At 37.6% G+C, this 22,500-nt stretch overlaps 3 protein-coding genes across 13 annotated transcripts in view; 1 reads left to right on the top strand and 2 right to left on the bottom strand.

The window, feature by feature from the left end:
* The window catches only part of Tmep (Transmembrane endosomal protein), a 79,895-nt gene extending 79,276 nt beyond the window's left edge, over positions 1 to 619 (bottom strand). The window contains exon 1 of the mRNA XM_086530814.1: positions 403 to 619. The gene's annotated coding sequence lies outside the window, so the exon portion shown is untranslated. The remainder of the gene's footprint in view (positions 1 to 402) is intronic.
* Positions 620 to 1,145: 526 nt separating this feature from the next.
* Positions 1,146 to 22,500, top strand: part of LOC122247341 (uncharacterized) — a 127,961-nt gene continuing 106,606 nt past the window's right edge. The window contains exons 1-2 of the mRNA XM_043006570.2: positions 1,146 to 1,614; positions 4,457 to 4,612. Of these exons, the coding sequence (XP_042862504.2) occupies positions 1,395 to 1,614; positions 4,457 to 4,612 (376 nt within the window). The 5' untranslated portion in view covers positions 1,146 to 1,394. The remainder of the gene's footprint in view (positions 1,615 to 4,456; positions 4,613 to 22,500) is intronic.
* LOC122247340 (BTB/POZ domain-containing protein 6) overlaps positions 11,532 to 22,500 on the bottom strand; it is a 108,385-nt gene continuing 97,416 nt past the window's right edge. For 6 of the 11 annotated variants that reach the window (XM_086530809.1, XM_043006567.2, XM_086530810.1 and 3 more), the window contains exons 2-4: positions 18,388 to 18,937; positions 17,377 to 17,586; positions 11,532 to 15,780 (exon numbers count right to left, since the gene is read on the bottom strand). In XM_086530809.1, coding sequence (XP_086386935.1) covers positions 14,823 to 15,780; positions 17,377 to 17,586; positions 18,388 to 18,464 — 1,245 coding nt within the window. In that variant the 5' untranslated portion in view covers positions 18,465 to 18,937 and the 3' untranslated portion in view covers positions 11,532 to 14,822. The remainder of the gene's footprint in view (positions 15,781 to 17,376; positions 17,587 to 18,387; positions 18,938 to 22,500) is intronic. The other 5 variants (XM_086530807.1, XM_043006562.2, XM_086530808.1 and 2 more) reach the window with 1 other exon arrangement.

Raw genomic sequence — 22,500 nt, forward strand, 5'->3', positions numbered from 1 at the left:
CTCCAAAATCTGGTAAATTCCTATGAAACCGAACGAAATTTAAAGAGATAAAACACTTCCCCAAAAATAAGACAAAAACCAACAACGAATAATAACCAAAACACACAACAACAACTCCCACAAAACGCCCCGAAACGAAAGAGAGAAATAGAACGAAAAACGAGAGAAAAAAAACCTTGGGTCTCGACAAGCAGTCAATACATACCAAACACAGATCCACACAGGCCATTCTACACGCCTCTTTTCACCTCTCTCTCTCTCCCTAAGGATATATCGACGATTCTCAATGATTCTCAGTCGATATGGAGAAAATGGGAGGTCATTCCGACTTGTAAGAAGAGGAACGAGAGGGAAGGGGAAAAAGGAGGTTGATTGAGCTAACAGATGGGTTCTCACACTCACCTTCTTCGACCGGGCAAATCGCTATCCTAAGGCGCTCTGCTCACTATTCCTTATCGGATATACACTCATAGCACATAACACTATTCACTCTTCACACTCGCAAGCACATCGACTTCGAGTTCACTCAGATTAAGGATATTATTAAGGGACCGAACGAAGTCTGACACTTTGGCAATGGCGACGTTGAGAGCACTGACTTGCGCATGCGCTCTGGCCTCGACACTGGAATCGGTTCGGCTACCTGACCAAACGGGAAAATATTTTATGTCTTTTATTCAAACTCTGCGGAATGTACATAATCGTCGGTTCTGTATTAGATATATGATATCTGTCAATATAAAAAAGAGAAAAAAATAGCCTAAAAGATGTTATGGATATTCCGATAATGTTTCTTCCATGAGAACATTTCCGTGGGAATGACACTACATTTTTCTTACTAGGATGTGTTATCAATAAATAAATGAAGTTAAGGGCATAATAATCCTTTCGGATTACTAAATCAAAGTCAGTTTGTAAATTTCTGGAATCATGATTTTATGTAGGCAGTTGAACTAACAGGGCGTTCGTTCGTAAAAATAATGACAATGTGAATGTTTTTACAAGCATCTTATATTAGTTGTATTCTTTTTATCTTGTTACAGAACAACAAATGAATCACATCTTACATATTTGAAAAGAAGGTCAGAATTACAATCCAATTTCAAAACAAAATTAAACCTAAAGTCGAAGTCAGAGCCACTAAACAAGAACAAACTACATCAGCTGAGCCATGTAAACAAACACTGAGAAATAATTTTAGAAGCTCGTATTCAGAGAACAAACACCAGAGAGAGAAAAGAAATTCCACAAAATCACCCAAAACGAAGAAGCTAAAAGAACCAAACACCAAAGCAAGAAATCACCAAGCCCCTCGCAACACAAACAACAGATCTTCCACGAGGCGATAAGACCAGAGATAGCCTAGCTAAGTAAAAAAAGGAAAAAAAGAAAAAATGTCACGTCAGCTCGTAGCTTGCATGCTAAACATCTCCGAAGCGAGGAAGAAGGAAGTAGTAGAGAAAATAGCCAAGGCGGCTTTAACGGCTGTGAATCCGCCAAAGGTGAAGCCGATTTCCCCCGACTGGGCTATCAATGCAACGGCTCTCAATATATTTCAGGACGTGGACTACAATAGATCCGTTATTACATTAGTTTCCAGTGAAGATTATATAGGTAGGTAGTGGGGCTGGAAGGATGGAGTGGTGATAAGTATTACTGTCCTGTTGTCATTGTTTTAAGTGTTACTTATTATTTTTTAAATTATTATTAATATTGATATTATTATTATTATTATTATTATTAATATTGTTGTTAAGATTATTATCATTATTATTATTATTATTATTATTATTACTAATATTGTCATTTTTATTATTAATTTTGTCATTTTTATTATTCATTTTGTCATTTTTATTATTTATATTGCTATTATTATTATCATTTTTATTAATATCATCATCACTATCATCATCATTATTACTATCATCATTTTATTGTTATTGTTGTTATTGTTACTGCTACTATTATTAAAGATGATTTAACTGTATTTCTTAGTAGCTTTGATGCAAAAATTGCCTTTTTAATTTTTATTTATGATAGATCAGATACTGATCAGTTGTTAGACAAGTTATATTACTTAGATCAATTATGCTTTTAGATAGCATTCTAAATCAACATTGTCAAAATACTAGTTTCCATATATCATATATCAGATTAGCTTCTGTATGGCAGTGAGCAGTGAATTTATTAATTTTGCTACTTGTTTGACTAGAACTACACACTAATTATTTTGAACAGAGTTAAAAGGAAGGACAGTAAAATCAGATCAGGCTACCAGTAAGAGTCCTTTCCGCTGCTAGGTAAAGTAAACCTCAAATAGTTGTTTGTTAAATTCTTTTTGTCCTTTTAACTTGTGCCACTTTATTTCAGGTAGACAGTGAAACAGAATACCTCTTTCATAGTAATTTTACCCTGTTCGAATATTTCCCTTGAATTTTTGTTATCTCCTATAGATAACATCATTAGAAGTGGTTCAAGCTGCTGGAATTTTGTGATGGTATGTTTCTTCAGACTGATAGATGTTTTTCTTTTGGGCTATATTTCAGTTTAATGTATGAACTTTATTAATCCACAAAGCAGAGATGCCTTGGTTTAACAAGGTTGCTAAAATGGTTATCCTGTAGTGCTAAAGAGAGTAATATTTGGTTAGGTAAAGGTATGAGCGAGAATAGCTAACTTAACAACATGTTATTACAAATCTTGCATAACTCTTTTCAACATTTATCACAATTAATTTATATAGTGATCAAAATATATCAATGAAGCTTGGTGATTGAAGTCCATCTGAAAAATGGATCTTAATCTCAGTTCCCCCAAGGATTGCTGTCATTATATGCAACTAATACTGTATTAGGTAGCATTTATATTATATTGCTTACTTTAGATATCCCCTTCTATGTAAATTGAATGATAGAGAGATTAACTTAAATCTTCATTTATGTAAAAAAAATAAGCTTCATAAAAATAGCTGATGAGGATTAAGATAGATGAAGAATGATAAAGAAAGAACAAAAATGTATGTATTCATCATTCATAATATGACTTAACTTGAGTGTAGATAAAGTTGTGGCAGGTGGATTTACCTTTACTATTATGAGGCCCATTTGCAAGTGTTTATTTAATAACACTCAATTGGGGATATAAAGAAATAGAAAAAGGGTATCATATTCTCTGTGAGTATATAGTCATTTGATACCCATGTTTTAACCTTTATATTGTAGGCTAGCTGGGACAATGTAACCCTCACAGGTGAGTTTATTTTCAACAATGTCTAATCTGAAGAAAACTTGGTTGAGAATAGTCTGTAATGGCAAAGATAGTAAGTACCTGGAGTAGAAGTTACTGAAAAGAATGACTTACTGTAAGAAGTTTGACTTTTATAATCAGTCAGTCAGTCAGTAGTCAGTGCTTGAGTGTTCAGACATGCTTTCTAATAACTTATTTTACACCCAGATGCTTAAATCTATCCATGAGACTGCATATTATGTCAGCTACTCTCTCTTAGACAAACTTGATATCACACCAGCTGCTAAGTAGGGTTAAGGCTAATGACCTAATCTGACCTGTTATGTGACAAGCATTCTGCTGTGCCTGCTTTTGTGACCTGACTAGAACATAGATAACAAATGTGTAACAGAGGTAGAATCTAGTATACTTGCTGTGACACTGATTAATACTTTTGTTGTGGAAAAGGAAGCTTAAAGAAATTAAATGACATCAGCATCACAGTTCTAAATAATCATCCTGATATCCATTTTCTTCAGCTTCTAAGATTTTTTTTCTTCATATAATTGCTGGTACTCTTTTTAAATATAGTATTCTATAAATGTAAACCAATAGATAAAATAACCATCCATTCTGTTTTGTTTATGATAATTATTATGGATGACATAACAGTGATTTCCAAAATTGGATTACTTTTTTTTTTTTTTTTTTTTGTTTTTTTGTTTTTTTTTTATTTTTTTTTTTTTTTTTTTTTTTTTTATATATATATTTTTTTTTTATATACAAAATTTCAAACATTAGATGTCCATATGCTATCAGTAAAATCCCCAAAGAGTACCAACACTAAAAATATTTAGTTGAATTGATTAATTAATATAATAGTACTATAAACAACATAATTCAAATTAGTTGTATTATAAGTAAGCTCTGATCATTAACCCTTCTGAGACGGCCCACATCTTAAGATGTTCAGCCTCAGCTGGGTATTTTAAGATGTGTATGTTTTCTATTATTTTTAGACTTGTGATATGATATAGGAGTCTATATATGATATATTAGGCAAAGTGACACTATCTAGTATTTAGTATTATCCATTAGTTACACAACTAAAGGCATTATTACCTCATATTTCAAACAAGGACATGCAATGCAAAAGAGACCCAATCCCACGAAAAAAGCCCATCGTGGCGGGGTTAAAGATGTCAATATTCTAAACCCATGGCTCTTTCAGGCCCGTGTGTTCAAGCAGCGTGCGAGAAGGCATACGAGCTGATAGACCTCAGTCACCATGAGGGCGTTCATCCGAGGCTGGGTGCTGTGGACCTCGTGCCTCTCCATCCCATTTCAGAGGGTGTCTCACTCCCTGCCCTCGGCAAAGTTGCACGCGGTGAGTACAGACACTTGAAATGTTTAGGGCTTATTTGTTATGTTTTTGTTGTTATTGTCGTTAAATTGGTATTAATATTAGTAGCGGTGTTGTTATTATTATTATTATTATTATTATTATTATTATTATTATTATTGTTATTATTATTATTGATATTATTATTATTGATATTATTATTATTAATATTATTATTAATGATATTATTATTATTATTGTTTTTTTTATTATTACTATCATTGTTCTTATTACTGATGTTGTCATTGTTGGTGTTATTATTATTATTATTATTATTATATTTATTATTATATTATATTACAGTATGTTATATTATGTCATGTTATATTGTATGATGTTATGTTACATTATATTATATTATAATAGAAAGAGAGAGTGAGTGAGTGAGTGTGTAAGTGTGCATGAGCATGAGTATGCTTGTGAAAATGGAAATACATAACTTAGCCCATTCCTAGATGAAGACCTTTCCCTGATTCCTTTATAATTCTTATGAATTTCAGTACCCATTACTAATACACTGATAATAACTAATATGCTATAGTCACCAGCACCGAGTCAGGTGACCCCCCCCCCCCTCACCACCTCATCACCTCTTCCCCTTATATAGCCAATCTTTCTCATTCCCTCACTTATAGCCAGTGAGGAAAGTGATTGTAGTTGGTCTCGGATCTGTAGCGGTGTGGCTACTTTGTCCTGACTTTGTGCCGGTGACTGTAATAACGACTTCTTTAATATTTCCTGCTGCTGGAATTTGCACTTTGCAATGCTTGGTACTGATTGGGACACAGAATAGGAAATGGTATTATTTAGAAACAGGGATAATTCTTTTCTTTTCTTTTCTTTTCTTTTCTTTCTCTTTTTTTTTTTTTTTTTTTTTTTTCTTTTTTTTTTTTTTTTTTTTTTTTTTTTTTTTTTTTTTTCGGTATACACAAACTAATCTCAATACCATATCCTCGTGCACAGTTTTGATCTCTTGCAGGCATTAGAATAAGAAATAACAACCCATATATTTGCTCTAATATAAGGGCACCTCCACACTAATAGCGAGTAAGGGTGGCCAAGCAAGCATGGATGGGATCTGGTTTGTTTGTGAGTCTTGACAGAATGAATGTTTTTATAAGTAAACAAAGTCAACGAGATCTTCACCACAGAGTAAATGCTCGAGTAAACTTTCAACTCTTCATGTGCTGGTCCGTACTTGCCTGTGGTTCTCCATACTTCCTCACTACTAGAATAACCATGTCTATAGGCTGCAGTGTTAAAAAGTTTCTCACTTCATCCTGCTTGTGCCAACCCACTCCTATTTTGGATGTGGCATAATGTAATAAAGAAGTTTCAGTGTCAGACATTTTCTGAAGATTCAGGGTATACAGAAATGACTATAGTAATAATGTGTTCCACATAATGTTCAGTAATGTTCAAGATATTTACAATGATGTTAAATATTAGCAATGTTCACTGATGATCAATAATGATGAAGATTAGTAATAAGGTCATTCAGGGATAATCAGTAACATTCATTAAAATATGATCAGCAAACAATCAGCAATACAGGTCATTATTAATCATTAATATTAGATAATGTTGAAAATCCTTACTCACTTCATTAGGTACTGGAAAACATCACCAAAAACCTCACAGCTACACCCAACACAAAAGGGTAAGACTCATGCATCTAAAAGCAGAATTTGTTCACTATAAATGGTGCAGTATATTTCTATTTGTATCTAGAATTAAGCTAGTTTTCCTTTTAGCCATTAGAAAATATTAAGTTTATGGTTTAGGTATACAACATACTGCATTATAAATAGCTTACATTAGCCAGTTACTGCATGGTAGGTGTATAACACATTTAAAAAAAAATCTTAGCTATTTCTTAAAAGCAAGAGATCACATTACACTTAATGTTTTGTATCATCGTATTGTATATGAAGTATTGCCGTAAATCTATAGAATTAAATTAGATTTTTTTACAACTAGACATCACTTTCCAATTTCAAGTTTTTTTCAGTCTTATATGATGATATCTGTGGGTATATATTCATATAACTGGATACTGCAGGCCTGCATGTAGGTATATAGTATTCATTTATAAAAAGATGCACAACTCTTGCAGAAATCAACTTCTGTCAGCTATATGAGCAAGAAATTCTAGGTCAAGAAAATTATTTCATTGTCAATAAACTTTATTAAAGTTTATTGGGTCTTTCATATTAGATACAATGACTTCTAAAGTGCCAGTAAGAAAGTATCACTTCTGGAATGTCTGTGTGTTAGATGTTTGAAGCAGAAATATTGATTCCAAGTTGTAAGTAGTTTATATTTGATTATTCCAATCTAAAAGCTAAAAGCTATCTACTTCAGTGTCATAGATGTATTACATAGATATATGTTTTGCATATGTAAAAGAGAATGTTATCAAAAGGAGTGTGGTGTTACATACATGCATATACTTAAAGATTATGCAAATGCTAGATACATAAACATATGTGTGACCAAATTGTTGTAGAGTAACCAACTATTTGCTACTTGTTTCATACAGGTTAAGTCCAGATAAACAGTAAGCTTGTTCAATAGACGGGTTAAATGAAGCAGGAATGATCACTAGTGTTGTTAGGTTGTGGATCTCGGCATGTCTATGCTGAACTCGCTAGCAGCTTGACCTCTTGTGTTATAAGTTGGTGTTATCACTTTAGCTTGAAGTTTTCTCAGCTGTTGGTTGTCTCCAAAGGTTGCTTAACCCTCTCTGGATGGGTGGTACACTACTGTACCGCTCATTCAAAAGCCCGGTGGCCGGGTGGCACAATATGGTGCCAGCCATTTAATTGATTTAGGCCTAAGCGTTCGAAAGCCCGGCATTGTGACATGCAAGGCTGGAATGCCCCAGTCGTGAGTGGGTTAACAGAGTACTGTGAGGTCAGATACATCTTTCCTATATTGTAATGATGCTAAAAGCTGGGTTTGGACATTTTCAGCTGCACAAATGCTTATCAACTGACAAGTATGACTATATACCTTGTCCAGAGGTTGTAGATATGACAGGGAGCTTATTCAAAGCAGGTTCATACCTGTGAGTCATACAGTATTCAGCACCCTCATGCATCAAGGAGAGGAGCCATTTGCCACAGTGCTGCCAGTTTCCCAGCTTCTTTCTTGGCAAGATCTTGGATGTGGCCTTCATTCCTCTGTCACATTTCATTTCAAGGATGTCCAGTATGGTTGTGTCCTGTATGTCGATATTGTTGATTGAGAGCCTGGGTATGCTGTTATTTTGATAATGATCTATGTGCATCATTTGAGTTTTTCTGCTGTAAATGATGTGACTTGCCAAAATTGTCTCCAAGGAGTTGTAATTGTTAATCTGGTTCTTGTCAAATGAGAAGAAAATTGTGCAATAATCTGTATATGCATATGATTGTGGGACAAGATCAAGTAATTCATTGAAATGTATTTCACAACAAAGGTACTAAAACACTTCCCTGTGGAACATTTGCACCAATGGGAATCTCCTGAGAAGTTGTGCCCTTGTACACAACCTGTGGGGATTGGCCTCGCAATAGTCTCCCAGTAGTTTGAGTAGCCTGCCATATATGTCACTTGCTTTGCACTTAGCCAGAAAACCATCATGCCAAATTCTGTCAAAGGCTCCAGCAATGTCAAGTGCAATGATGCAGGTGATCATCTGAACATCCAAAGCTTTGTGCCATGTAAATGAAAGGTTCAGGAGAAGGTCTGCTGCTGACTGACCTTTTCTGAAGCCAGACTGTGGCCTTGTAGAAATAGTGTCAGTTGAATAGATACAATTGTTTTTTTGCATTTTGCCAATGTTGGAGAGAAGTAATACAGGGCAGTTGTTTCCTATTTCACAGTGCTCCTTAGTTATTGGAACCACCTTTCAAAGTTTAGGCCATTTGAATTGTGCAATGCAGTCTTGGAAAAGAATTGAGGTGGGGAGTGCCAAATCTTTTGCACATTGTTCTGGAAATGTGGGCTGGTGTTGTTATGCACTGAAGACTTGTTTATGTCCACTTCTTGAAAAAGATATCTCATTGTGTGTTGGGTATTTTTATGGATTTAACCCATTCATGCCAGGCTGCTCCCGCCATAAAAGATAACAAGTGCATGCAGCCTTGCAATGGCGTTCTTCACCTCTCAGAGTGCTCAATGCCCACCTGATTTTATGGGATGCTGAGAGATGTTTTTTTTTTGTTTTGTTTTTTTCACATTATTTTTTTGACAAGTCAAGAGCAATACGTCTATACAAATGCAAGTGCAATGAGTTTATATTAATGTAATTATGTAAAACACATATTTAATAGGAGAGATCATAACATGATAAGTTGACAAGCAACCCTATGGCACCTTCAGTTTTAGGATGTAGGTTGGCTTTTATATGTTTGTCATGTTTTGTACTTTACATCAGAAGTTACTTGGCAATGATAATGTGGTCAGTATCTTTGCTTATGAAGGTTGTGATGTTGAAGAGCCAAGATGTGATCATTAAGTGCCTGTGCCTTGACATTAAGGTTCCTAGTCTAGAGAATCATGTATGACAAAGCAGTCTGCACAGTCCCTGACCCATGTTGTTTGTGGGATTTCTTCCAAACACTCTAGGTCACAGTTTATGTCTACAAATACTGCAAGATGATCAGATGAACCGACATGTAATACAGGTCGGCAAGGAACCACCTGACCTATGAAGTCTGTCACAACTGGATCAAGAGATGACCCTGATGAATGATTAGGGAAATCTACGTGATTTTGTGGTCCAAAGACTTCTGAGAAGTTATCAAATCTTCTTCGGATGAGATACTGATTGAGATCCCCCATCAGTTTAACCCATTCACGACGGGGGCATTCCAGCCTTGCATGTCACAATGCCGGGGCTCTCGAACGAATAGGCCTAAATCAATTAAATAAACGACGCCGTATGGCGTCCCCAGCGAACGGGCCTTGAATGCGTGGTACCGTAGTGTACCACCCGTACAGAGAGGGTTAATATTTATCATCAAAGACTGTTAGGATATAACACAGGTCAAGATCGATTTTGGTTTCAATACACCAAAATGTAGCTTAGTTATGTCCCTTTACAGACTTAAATTTTGCAAATTTTGAGTGTAGGACAGACCTGGAGCATCCTTTGTTTTTATTTTTTTTGTTGGCAGTGAAGTTCTAAATTCAATGATCTACCTGAAAATTATGAAACTTCATTATATACTTATAACATAATTAAAAGTGCTTTTAATCCATATAATTATAACATAGTTAAAAGTGTTTGTAAGCCATATATTTATAACGTAATCAAAAGTGGTTTTAAGCTATATATTTATAACATAATTAAAAGTGTTTTTAATCCAACTAGATGTGCCTAGCCCATGGGAGAGTTATTATGGTATAACTAGTACGAGAAGCTAAGTGGCCAGAGGTGGCCTAGGAACCAGGTTTGAGCCTGAGTTGTGGGTATGTTCATCTATATCAGTATTAATTATCAAGTTAAATTGATCAATATGGAGAACCTCTATTAAGTTATATTTCAGATTCTTCTTGAAATACCTAGACTTGCTAAGTCAGTGTAAATACGCATTTAGGTTTAGTAATGCAGTTTGCTTTAAGGTGTGTTATGACTTTGAGTGAGTACTTGTGTCTGTTCATGGAGTTTGTTTGTGTTTTTTTCCCCAGTTGGCGATGTTTTTTCCTTGGTGTTTTCTGTTGTTACTTGGTATTTTGTGCTTTGATATGTCGTGTGTGCCCTTCATGTACTCTCACCTTGTTGAGAAGCATCGGTAGCTTTTATGATAATAATGATGATAATAATGATAATAATGATAATTTACATGTGTGTGTAGTATTGCTTATTTTTTTTAATGTCAATTCTTTTCATAAGGGTTATCAGAGCAATGCTTCATGCCTATTTTCTTCATAGGTATATATTATTTAAAAATCTAGACAGTAACGTCCCAGTAATTCTACGTAATCTTTTCCTTTCTTTTAAGTGATTACAGACACTCAGGTTATCTTCAATTTTTATCATGAATAAAATACGGGTTTCCTAATATATTTGTTTAATTCATTTCCTATACAGGTGAATTTTGATTTGTGTGAATTCAAGAACATTTTGTTTAGTTCTTGGATATTCTGATATCGTCTCATAAATTTTGGTATTACGAATATCTTAGATAAGTTTTAGATAAAAAAAAATTATTATTCCAGAAGAATATTTAAAGTCTTTCCAGAGGAATAGCAACCAAAAGCCAACTATCCAAATTTCATAAATATAATCTATGTACTATTCTCTAATAAAAAATTTCAGCTTCGGTGATCATTGGAGAAATATTTACATTAAGTCCGGTTTGTAATAGAGGACTGACTGTATTGTCTGCTTCTTGACTTTTGACTTGATGTAGGTAGCTGGACCAAATCAATGAAGGGAAAAAAAGGAACAGATAAACAAGCAAATATGATGGAAGCCTTTTGGCTCTATTGGTTCTTTGGTATATTTGTATGTTTTTCGTGTTTTTCTTCCCCTTTGTTGTTTTCTAATAATCATGTTTGGCATGAATCCTCCATGTGGGTAGTTGAACTAAGATGGTATTCATTTGTAAATAAAATTGCTGTCTTATTTATGATCTATTGCTTCTTGGGATACCATTATAGATATAAGAATTATTATGATATACAATGATATCAATCTAAGGGTAAGATACAGTAATGAAATGTGTGGTATATTTTCTTATTCATCAGCGCAGGAAATCCCGTTCTATTTATTATTATCATTATCATTATTTTTTAATGTAACTCAAATACGTCACAATTATGTTTTTTTTTTTTTTTTCTTTTCTTTTCTTTTATCTTCATATTGTCCATTCACGGTGAAATGAAAGGAAATGAACACAAACAACATACAGTAATTTATCCAGATTTATTTTCTGTGGCAATATTTTTCCTTCCTTTTCTATAAACCTGTTCAAACACCTTATAAGAAAAAAAAAAAAAAAAGATGTGTTTTCTGAATTTCCAGTTTAAGTTTGGCATACAGACCCAAGCTCAGGTTTCATTCAAGTCGTCAAATGTTGCTACATCATCCACAGACTTAGGAAAATATTGAAGTTTACATCCATTAGACTAACATTTTCTGCTAAACATGTCAATGAAAAGCACAAACACAAAACCTGAGTATGATAATAGCATCGGAGTACCTTTTCATCATGAACAGCACTAGGCGTTGCTAAATTAACCGACCCGGTCAATATTGCCTCCCTTCGGTTCTCTATACATCATATACATACAACATATATCAACAAAGCTTAACTTTAACATGAAGAAACTCCTAACATAAAAAAAGATTTCTTAACACAAAAAATGGCTTGTATTCCAAATTGGTAGAGTTCTTCCTACAAAAATTTAACTGAACTGCCAAGCTTTTGATCAGTAATAATTGTCATAAGATATATGCTATGACAGTTTTTTTTTTTTTTTTTCAGCTTTACCAGATTCTTTTATTTCTTAAGTACATGTTGAAATTTCAGTCAGTCTTCTCGTAAAATCTATTGAAAAACTTGCTTGAAATAATTTGGCTTAAGAATCATTCCTTTGCATTATATCATTTATAAAGATGTTGCATTATTTCACCCAATTTTCTTACATGTTGCATAAATTGAATGCCTGCTGCACCAAACAACCAAAATACATATATCATTCTATCAGAACATTTTCATTTTAGTTGTTTATCATATATAAACAGAATTTAAAACTGTCAACTTTTTCTAATATTTAATATTCTCTGATTTTTTTTATATATATAATATATTTTCTTTTATCTGAATTTAGATTTTGATCGAAGTTGAAACATCGAAAATCTTGTCATTTTAATTCTTAGGTTGACAATTTAGTGCATGTGTAATTCCCCTTATAATTTCCCCTTGATAATATCCCAAATTACCATTTGTTTTGTCATTATTAGAATATTGTTGAGCGAAGCAGTTTATCGGAAAAAAAAACTGGACAACTCTTAACCTTACAACAGACATAAAAAGTGAACAAAGTAAATTCAGATTGTGGAAAAGTGTATGACATTGTGTTAGGTTAGTCATATAAATTATAAACAGCCTTCCTACTTAGAGAGAGAGAGAGAGAGAGAGAGAGAGAGAGAGAGAGAGAGAGAGAGAGAGAGAGAGAGAGAGAGAGAGAGAGAGAGAGAGAGAGAGAGAGAGAGAGAGAGAGAGGGGGGGAGGGGATCTTGTATTAAAACCAGCAAGAAAATTTGCATTGTTCTGCATCACTGAGCACTTTAGAAACTTGAAATTGAGCAATATGCATAAAACCAAATGACTAGGAAGACTGTTCATACTTTCCGCAAGAATTTTATTTTATTTCTTCTGAGACCTTTCTGTGCTATAGGGATAAGAAGATTTGGTTTAGAGAGAGAGAGAGAGACAGAGACAGAGACAGAGAGAGACAGACAGACAGAGACAGAGAGACATCGTCACTTTTGGCTTGTCCTCATGGCAGATTGGCAGCTGAAAACTATTCTAGGTAACCTTACAGTATTCAAACTACAAATGCATACAAATTTAACATCAATATTTTTACAAAATAAGACTTGCATCTTTAGGAAAAAAGTTATGATAAGGCTGTGAAATGTAGCTTTCAAAGAAAATTCGTTCATGAGTGTGTGTTATTATCAATATTATTATTATTATAATTATCATTACTTGTACAAATGCAAATCAAATATAAGTATGAATTATGTTTTTATGCATACAGATCTTTTGATATAAAGTAGATTACCAAATACAGATATAAAATTTAAGATTTATTTTTCATCCCATAAGACACATTCTTGTTCTTGACTGACTAAAGTGTCCTGTTTTCACACTTGAAATTATCCACCTGCACATACATTCATACAGGTCTGTATAAAATGTACACAAAATCTTAGACAACTGCATAAAAAAGGTTTCCATACATTCCATGCCTTATATAGTACATCCGCAAATTTTTTTTATACACATTCATAAAAAATAGGAAGACGAAAAAAAGAAGGAGGAGGGGAATTAAATACAGTAACTTATATCAACTATAAATATTTATGAGAATTTTTCACACTTAAAAATATGGATCAGTTTTTTTTTATTTGTTTTCTGTTTTTTTTTTACACGAGTGGCACGCGAATAATCCACGGCTCCGCGGTAAATCATTCACCAGGATTTCATCCAAACAAGGTGGTGGTAAATTTGCAAGAAGCATGAGAGAGTTGTCGGTAATCAAAAAAAAAGTGTATCCTCCGGGGTTTTTTTTGGGTGAGGGGGGGTGCACAAAGTCTTATATTTAAACCTTAAGAAGGAGGTTCATATGGCTAGAGCATTGTGACCTTGAGATTATCCAGTGTTTATCATGATATTGGATGATGTGTGATTTTAATTTTATTATTCATACGGGTTTCCTTGATCTTTTTCTTTTTTCGAGAGGGACAGCTGGAGGCATTTTTTCTTGATGAATTGAACTCTTTGAGCTTTGCTAGTTTTGCTACCACCCCATGGTGTCGATAAAAAAAATGACTAGACTATGAACTGTCAACACAATACAACGTATTAATAGAATATACAGAAAGAAGCAGTATGATACATAAAAGAAAAAAAAAAGTTTTTTTATTTTTTTTTCCTTAGTCACACAGAACATCTAACAAGTTTTAAGTTAAGGCAACTTTTTTTTATATCTATATATATAATTCTCTTTTCTTATTTGCTTAATCACATGAAAAGCACATTCTCTGAAGTGCCTCCCATTCTGTTTTCCGTTGAACTGTCAAGATAACTGCCCATACTCCGAGGGGCGAGTCATTTTGAAAATTACTCCTAAGTATAAAATTATGAAGGAATTAACATCTATACAATAAAATGTCTCTTATCAAATCAAATAAATTTCACTCGCTACAACAATAGAATCTGTTCACCTGTTGTCTACCGGGTAAAAGGAATTATAACAGTGGTTGAACTCTTTAACAAATACTAATTTTGTGTCGATGAGAATTACAACAGAACAATAAGTAAATTTCCATTGAAAAGCTAAAACAAATAAGAGAGATGCCCTCACAGAGGTTAATAAAGACGATGGATTTTTTGTTGAATTGAAGACAGTTGAGAACAATTCCTAAGATTAGAAATCTTTGTGACTGAGAAGTCTTGGGAAACTATAATTAATCAAACAAAACTGCCAAACAAGACACTACGTCCAACACAAGCTCCTTCTTGGTGTACTTTTTCTTGCCGCTGCTGTTCTTTTTCTTGCTTTTACCGTCTGTACTGCTTGAGCCTGACTGAAGTAACCCTACGGGTTTATGGCAGCGAGGTGTTGAAATTATTACTAAGTACGGGGAAAGGGTGGGCGGCACTTTCGCTGGGTTGTGACCAGAGATGCGAGCAGCAAGGTAATTGAACTCATCTGCGGTTAGAAGGCTCGAAGTCTGTTGCAGTTGCTCATTGTTCATAGATAAAAATCGTACATGGTACAAAAGGTTGCCCAGCACAGCTCTTCTGTTCTCAGGGGTGAGGGGGAGCATGCGACGCTTGCATTCTGCCGTCGACCACCGCTGCAGCGCCTGGAACACCTTCAGTTCGTTGGGTACGTTCAGTGTAGATCTCCTCAGGATAAGCTGAAGGGTGGTGGAGTCAAGTTCCTCTAAGAATTCTGTGGCGAGGACTGACTGGGTTCCTCTGTCAACTACATCTAGACAGACATTGAATAAATCACTACAACAGGCGGTTGGATCCTGAAATTCTGAGTCGTCCATCATGTCCTGAAACTGGGACATACTATGAATGGTGTGCTGCGATGACGGTTGGTGTGGCTTGGGGTCACTGGCACCATAACTGTTTGTTTCTGGCCTGGAGGTTCCTTCCAGGGCCTCTAAACTTGGTGCGGAGGGGGCAGTCGAGGGGTCGAAATTAACCTGACTCTGGTCTGAGCACTGCTGCGAGGGACAGTAACGCCAAGTGTATTGTAGCACCTTGAGGACATTCCCTACAGTTAAGTGCTTCCCAATGTATTCCACACACAACTCGGCTAGTTCTGGGCAGAGATACTGTATGGCAACTTGGAGAGTGATCAGCGCACTGTCAATACTCTGGATTCCACACTCATGGCGGTATAACCATCTGAAAGGGAGAAAACTATTAGTAATGCTAAGAGAAAAGTACATTCACTATTTTGAACTTAAATCAAAGGTAAAGCTAAGAAATACATTTTTTTTTTCCTATGTTCATTTCATTTCAGTTATTATGGTTCCATATTGTAAATTGTTCAGTTAATATCATAGTTCAGTCATGGCCAGACATTCCTTCCTTGTTTCGCTTCGGCGGCCGGGCTATCTCTGGCGGCCTTCCTGCTATCTAATCTACGGCACTCTCCATCTCCATCTAATAGTTGCTCATCATCCTAACATTCAGCTCAGTTTAGTTTCCATGAAAAAATTGTAGTTTAAGTTTAAAAAAATTATTTATTTTCATGATCTTAAAAAATTATTGAGTTTAGAAAAAAAACAAATTCATAAATCATTGTCAAAAGAAGAAGAAAAAAAAAAAAAAAAAAATTAAAAAAAAATGCTCGTAATTTTTTTAAAAACATCTGTAAGCTTTCATATTACAGAAAATTATTTTTGTTATCATTTTTATTAGGCTTAATGATTTCTTATCAGGCATTACTAGATATCAAATAATTATCAAAAGATATAATTAATAAAATTTCATTCACTTAAAACTTGATTCACAACTTAATTGATTATCAGGACAATTGAGATTATTTATTTTTTATTTTATTTATGTATATAATTATATTATAATAATATAATAATATAATAATAACACTAATAATAATAATAATAACTAATATAAAAAAACTTAGTTAAAAGTTTGTTTCCATGACTGGTTATTCAACTGATCACTTCCTTTCAATGCCACGATTCCTTCTTAAACGATTTAATTGTCTTAATAACAGTAAAAATATATATATATTAAAGCCATATTAAAGATTTGACGTATATACATATCAATATTAATAAATATATATATATATATATATTTATATATATATATATATATATATATATATATATATATATATATACATATATATATTTTTTTTTTTTCCATTCATTAAACTCTTGTTTGTATTTTATTTGAACTTTACCTTTTACTTTTTTTTTTTAATTATTATTATTTTTTAATCACTCTCTCTTCCTCTTATGACAAACACTGATGGTGTAATATTTCCTGAAAGCCACCACGTTTCTCAGAAAATGACGGCTCTGACGACGGAAAAAGGACGTGAAGCAATGACCTACAATTATTTACTTTACTCGGCTCTTTAACCCCCCCCCCTCCCAAGAAAAAAAACGTGATCACTGGAATAACGGGAATTTAATTCATTACAGAGTACAGAGTGTTGGAATAGTGGGAGCTTCTGGAATGATGGGAATTTAATTACAAGGGCAGAGTACTGAAATCATATGAACGTAATTCATTACAAAGTGCAGACTACTGAATTAACGAGCCATGAGAATCATGTGAATTTAATCGGTGCTAAGGTGCAGAATTAATGAGCCACTAGAATAACGGGTATTTAATTAATTACAAGGGACAGAGTACGAGAACAACGTAAATTTAAACTATTTTGCTCAGAGTATCGGAATAGTGAGCCACCGGAATGAAGCGTAAACATAAATGAATCACAGAGCGCACAGACGACCCACTTACTTCAGCAGATTCTGAAAGCCCTTAGGGTCATTAGGAATATCATAAGTCTTCTTGTGCCTGTCGGCGAGAGGTCCCTGGAACATGGCTCGGAAGTACTGGTTCCCTGCTGCCAGTACCCAGGAGTGGGCGGGTACCCTCTCTCGGTACCCCTCGTCGCCCACCATCAGGATGATGTCACTCCCATCTTCATTCTCGAACAAGTTGTAGGATCTGTTGGAGGAAGAACGGAGAATTGTAGGATGGGTTTCCGAGTGTTCAGGGGGGGTGGTTGTATGGATGTATTTGTTTGTATCCTTTATCAACAACCACGATTCATAATAAGGCTACGAAAAAGGAAAGAAAAAAGGGAGAAATCGAAGCATGAATAACACTCCTGAAAAAAACACACACAAAAAGGAATGCCCCTCCACACTTAAGCCCCCCTTTGAAATCCTTCTCACGACAACGGGAAGGATCTCGAAGTCACCCAATCAAGGCTCCAGTGACACGAGGTCAAAGGCACGCAGCACATCGCCAGGACAACGTCAGGGAAAGAAAAGTCGAGCGTGTGCTGTGGCCTAGCCGCTGAGGCTTAGCCCGCCCTCGATGCGCGGCGCGTGTGTCATATGATTCTTTTTCCTTTTTTTTTAAACTTCTGGGCTGATTTTCTTCCCTCTCTCTTTCTTTCCCGACAGCCCGAGATCCGGATTAGAGCAGTGCCGAAGATAGGCAAATGAGTCAAAGGAGATTACTGATACTTATCGCCATCAGCCGTGCTTTTGCGGAGACCTTATTTTTGCGTCTTATCTCTGCTACGAAAAAGAAATCAATTATTGAAAGAAGTCAAGCGGTGTTATGAAAGAAATCATCACCTAATTAATATTATTTACCTTCTCCGGTTGGAAAAAATATATACAGGAATATATATTTTCATACACTGCGCTTGTCACGTCCAAAAAAAGAAAAGAAAAACAAAATGAAGCAAAACGAGGAAGAATCTCATTGACCTCCACTCTCATCCAGCGACCTTACCTGCCACGTATCAGATGCAAGGAGAGCTGAACCCATTTGCAAGGACCCATCACAGTGTAGTAGACAAAGTTCCTCATATTGGTGGAGCAAGAGATCCTTAGGGTAATGTAGGAACCCCCTGGAGGTAATTGGGAGGACCTGTGAGGAGTCTCTTGGAATCCGCCGCGTGTGCTCCCTGCCCGCCTTCCTTCCTGGCTAAGGGCTGTCAGCAAAGACCATTGGGTTGCTGGCCAGGCAGGCGGAGCAGCAACCAACAATTGGCGAGTCGTTTGGTTGAGAGAAACACAAGGACCAAACTTTCCGATCCAACCTTTATCTCCTGGTTAGTTCGTGGAAAATGGCGAAAGTATTTTGTTGAACTAGATCTTCTCTCTGCAAGATTTCATCGTTTCTTCACCGTATCTTTTTTAAGTTTATTTGCAACATCACATAGCCAATTGATTTCTTTTGGCGACTTCCAGGGTAACTACACAGCACCTCGCCACAAACAACATGTAGTTCTGCTCTCCATTGGAGGGACGGAATATGGCTTGGTAGGATAGAATATTACCTGAGAAAGGGACCGATCCAATTATTTTTTTTTTTCCATTTTTCGATCGTAATTTCAGGGAAAAAAAGATCAACTGTGCGGTATACACTATTTTTTTAAATATTATTCTCCTTATGGAAAACCAATATTTTAAAACGTCAGAATTGCTTCTCAAATTCCGTCGGCCATTTGCTGCTCGTATGGTTTTAAAATCATATGAGACATCACAAGGTGACTTATACTGCCATAAGCCACAGATGTCACATATTTGCACGTAAATGTATAAAATATCACCTGCATATAAGGTTACACGATCTCTCTCTCTCTCTCTCTTCCTTATTCCCATCCTATCTCTCTTGCTCTCTTCCCTACGGTGTAGTAAATTAACTTCATTATCTCTCTCTCTCTCTCTCTCTCTCTCTCTTTATCACTCTCTCTCTCTCTCTCTCTCTCTCTCTCTCTCTCTCTCTCTCTCTCTCTCTCTCTCTCTCTCTCTCTCTCTCTCTCTCTCTCTCTCTCTCTCTCTCTCTCTCTCTCTCTCTCTCTCTCTCTCTCTCTCTCTCTCTAAGGCCAAGGTCGGTTCTGTACACACCCACCCTTCTAGCCTCCACGCACTCACGCCCGCACTCGCGCCCGCACTCGCGCCCGCGTCGGGAGCCCTGGTGGTATCCTAAGCTGATAATTATCTCAGCTGGGCGGGTGAGTCAGCCCAAGCCTGCAATGCGACGTAAACACCTATCTATCCTTATTTCCAAGTCCTTCGAGCCACGGACGGAGGGTGAAGGAAGGGGTAGGGGTAGGGTAGGGGTAGGGGTGAGGTGGGGTGTGGGGGGTGATAATTATTACCCCTTCGAGGAAACACTGGTTGCACTCGGATGACATTTTGTGAATATATAAATCATGTCAGCCTTTAGTCTGCCTCGGTTGCGTAATTATTGGATGAATCGTTTATAATTATTATTTTTTTTTTCTCCGTCTCTTTCTCCTTTTTTTTCTATTTTTCATTTTTTCTTTTTAACTTTTTTCCCCTCCTACTTTCCCTTGGGACGACTGATTTCTTTCTCTGTCCCTCTCTCTCTTTCTCTTTTTCTCTCCCTCCCTTGCTCCCTCTGTCCCTTCTCCCTCCCTCCCTCTGACCCCTCTCCCTCGCCCTTTCTTTTTACTACCCCCTCCGCCGAACGACCAACACGACCAATTATCTCCCGATTATTTGCCTGCAGTTTGGCCAGTCACGGACTCGACTGACGTCAATGGGCCCGAGCCCCGATGTCGCCTGGACGTGCGAGGGGGGCGAGGGGGGAGAAGGGAGAAGGGGGAAGGGGAGCAGAGACCGAAACCGCAGCCGTGACTCCCTCCCTCGCCGAAGGTTTAAGCAGCAGCCTCCTCCTCCCTCCTCTCCCCCTCTCCCCCTCCCTCCTCCTCCTCCCCCCTCTCCCCCTCCCCCTCCCCCTCCTCCTCCTCCTCCTCGTCATCTTCGTCCTCGTCGTCCCCCTGCAAGGCTTTGTTCCCGCACGCGCCGAGCTCTTCCCCCCCCCCCCCCCCGGCTCCGACGGGGGTTCGCAGCCGTCGGGGTGTTGCGTGCGTCGCCCGCGTTGATTGTGATCATGAAAGAACGCGGCGTGCCCGAGGATGACGGGCGTGGAGACAGGGAGGGAGGGAGGGAGGGAGGAGTGGAGCGGAGCGGAAAGAGAGAGGGAGAGAAAGGGAAAGGGAGGGAGAGGGAGAGAGAGAGAGAAAGGGATGGAGAGGGAGAAAGGGAGGGAGGGAGAGAGGGGGAGAGAGAAAGGGAGGGAGAAAGGGAGGGAGAGGGAGAAAGGGAGGGAGAGAGGGAGAGAGGGAGGGAGGGAGAGAGAGAGAGAGAGAGAGAGAGAGAGAGACGGGGAGAGAGAGAGAGAGAGAGAGAGAGAGAGAGAGAGAGAGAGAGAGAGAGAGAGAGAGAGAGAGAGAGAGAGAGAGAGAGAGAGAGAGAATAATTGAGCGGAGGGAGAGAGGAGAGAGAAGAAAAGAGCGGAGATAGCGAGAAGAAAGAAGAGTGGAGCGGAGAAAGAGAGGAGGATAGAAGAAAGGAGTGGAGAAAGAGAGAAAAAAGAGGAGAGGAGCAGGGGTGAAGGGGAAGTGGGGAAAGGGGCAGAGAGAGGCGAAAGAGAAGAGAAATCCAAAGAGGGGAGAGAAGATGGAAGAAGATAGCGGCAAGAGGTAAAAAAAGAAAGAGAGAAAGAGATAAGAGGAGCAGAACGAGGAGACAGAGAAACAGAGATAGATGAGAGAGATACAGAAAGAGAGGGGAAAAGAACAAATAGAGAGATGAGGAAGAAGAGGAAGAGAAGGAGAAAAAAAGGAGGAAGAGAAGGTGGAAAAGACGAAGAAAAAGAAGGAAAGGAAGAAAAAGAAAGCAAAACGAAGCAGAAAAGCAGAAACAACAATAGGAACAGCAGCAGCAGAAGGAGGAGGAGGAGGAGGGGTGAGGTGGAAGGAGGAGCAGCAGGAGGAGGAGGAGGGGTGAGGTGGAGCAGCAGGAGGAGGAGAAGGAGGAGGGGGAGGGGGGGGGAGAGTGATGATATAAGGTCGTGTGCACGGGTGTCGCGGGATTTAATTGTCGCGATAGAGCGCAAAGGTCTTCGGTGTGAATAGTTTTGTTTGGTGTTACTCTTTCCTCGCGCAGGTGGTCGGTCGGTCGTGCGAGAGTGTGAGGGTGAAGGGCGCCCGTACTGTATGCCCTTTGTCTCCCTCTCGGTGGCTTAGGTGAGAGGGAGATGGCTCTGTCTCTCGGTGGGTTGGGTGAGAGGGAGATGGCTCTGTCTCTCGGTGGGTTGGGTGAGAGGGAGATGGCTTTGTCTCTCAGTGACTTAGAAGAAAGGGAGATGGCTTTGGGTTGGTTGGGTTTTAAAAGAGGAAGATGGCTTTGGGTTCTAAGGGGGTTTTAAGAGGAAGATGTCTTTGGGTTCTAAGGGGGTTTTAAAAGAAGAAGATGGCTTTGGGTTGCTGGGGTTTCGGGAGAACTAAAGGCCTTTTCAAGCAAGGTGTAAGAGTAGGAACAATGCACACATATTACGATCCAAGTACGCATTTCATAGGACTTGACATTCGCACATTCTTTCGCTCAGAGAGAGAGAGAGAGAGAGAGAGAGAGAGAGAGAGAGAGAGAGAGAGAGAGAGAGAGAATAAAGAAAGACAGAGCCAAAGATGAAGATAAATATTCTCAATTTAAAAAAAATCACGTAATAAAAAAATAAATAAATAAAAACGAAGATAGTTCGAACAGAAAGCACAGTGACAGAGCGGCAGTGGGTGCGGGTGTGTGCTTGAAACTACGGGGGTGGTGAGGCTATCAGTCTGCCATGGGCCGCGGTGGAGAGCTGACCTGTACGTGACCCTGGCGGCTCAAGTTATGCAGATTGATTAATGGCTTTGGTCATCAGATGAAGACGTTTCTCAGGGTCAACAAGAAGCGCAGGAGCATGTAAACACACGCAGATCTTGAGAGGGAAGGAGGGGGTGTAGGAGGAAGGGGGTGGGGGAGTGGAGGTGTAGGGAGAAGGGGGTGGTGGAGTAGGTAGGGGGGGTGGAAAGAGGAGTTAGAAGAA

This window comes from Penaeus japonicus, unplaced genomic scaffold (assembly GCF_977035675.1).
Source record: "Penaeus japonicus unplaced genomic scaffold, GWHDUDI00000001_assembly GWHDUDI00000034, whole genome shotgun sequence".
In the NCBI taxonomy this organism is placed as follows: domain Eukaryota; kingdom Metazoa; phylum Arthropoda; class Malacostraca; order Decapoda; family Penaeidae; genus Penaeus; species Penaeus japonicus.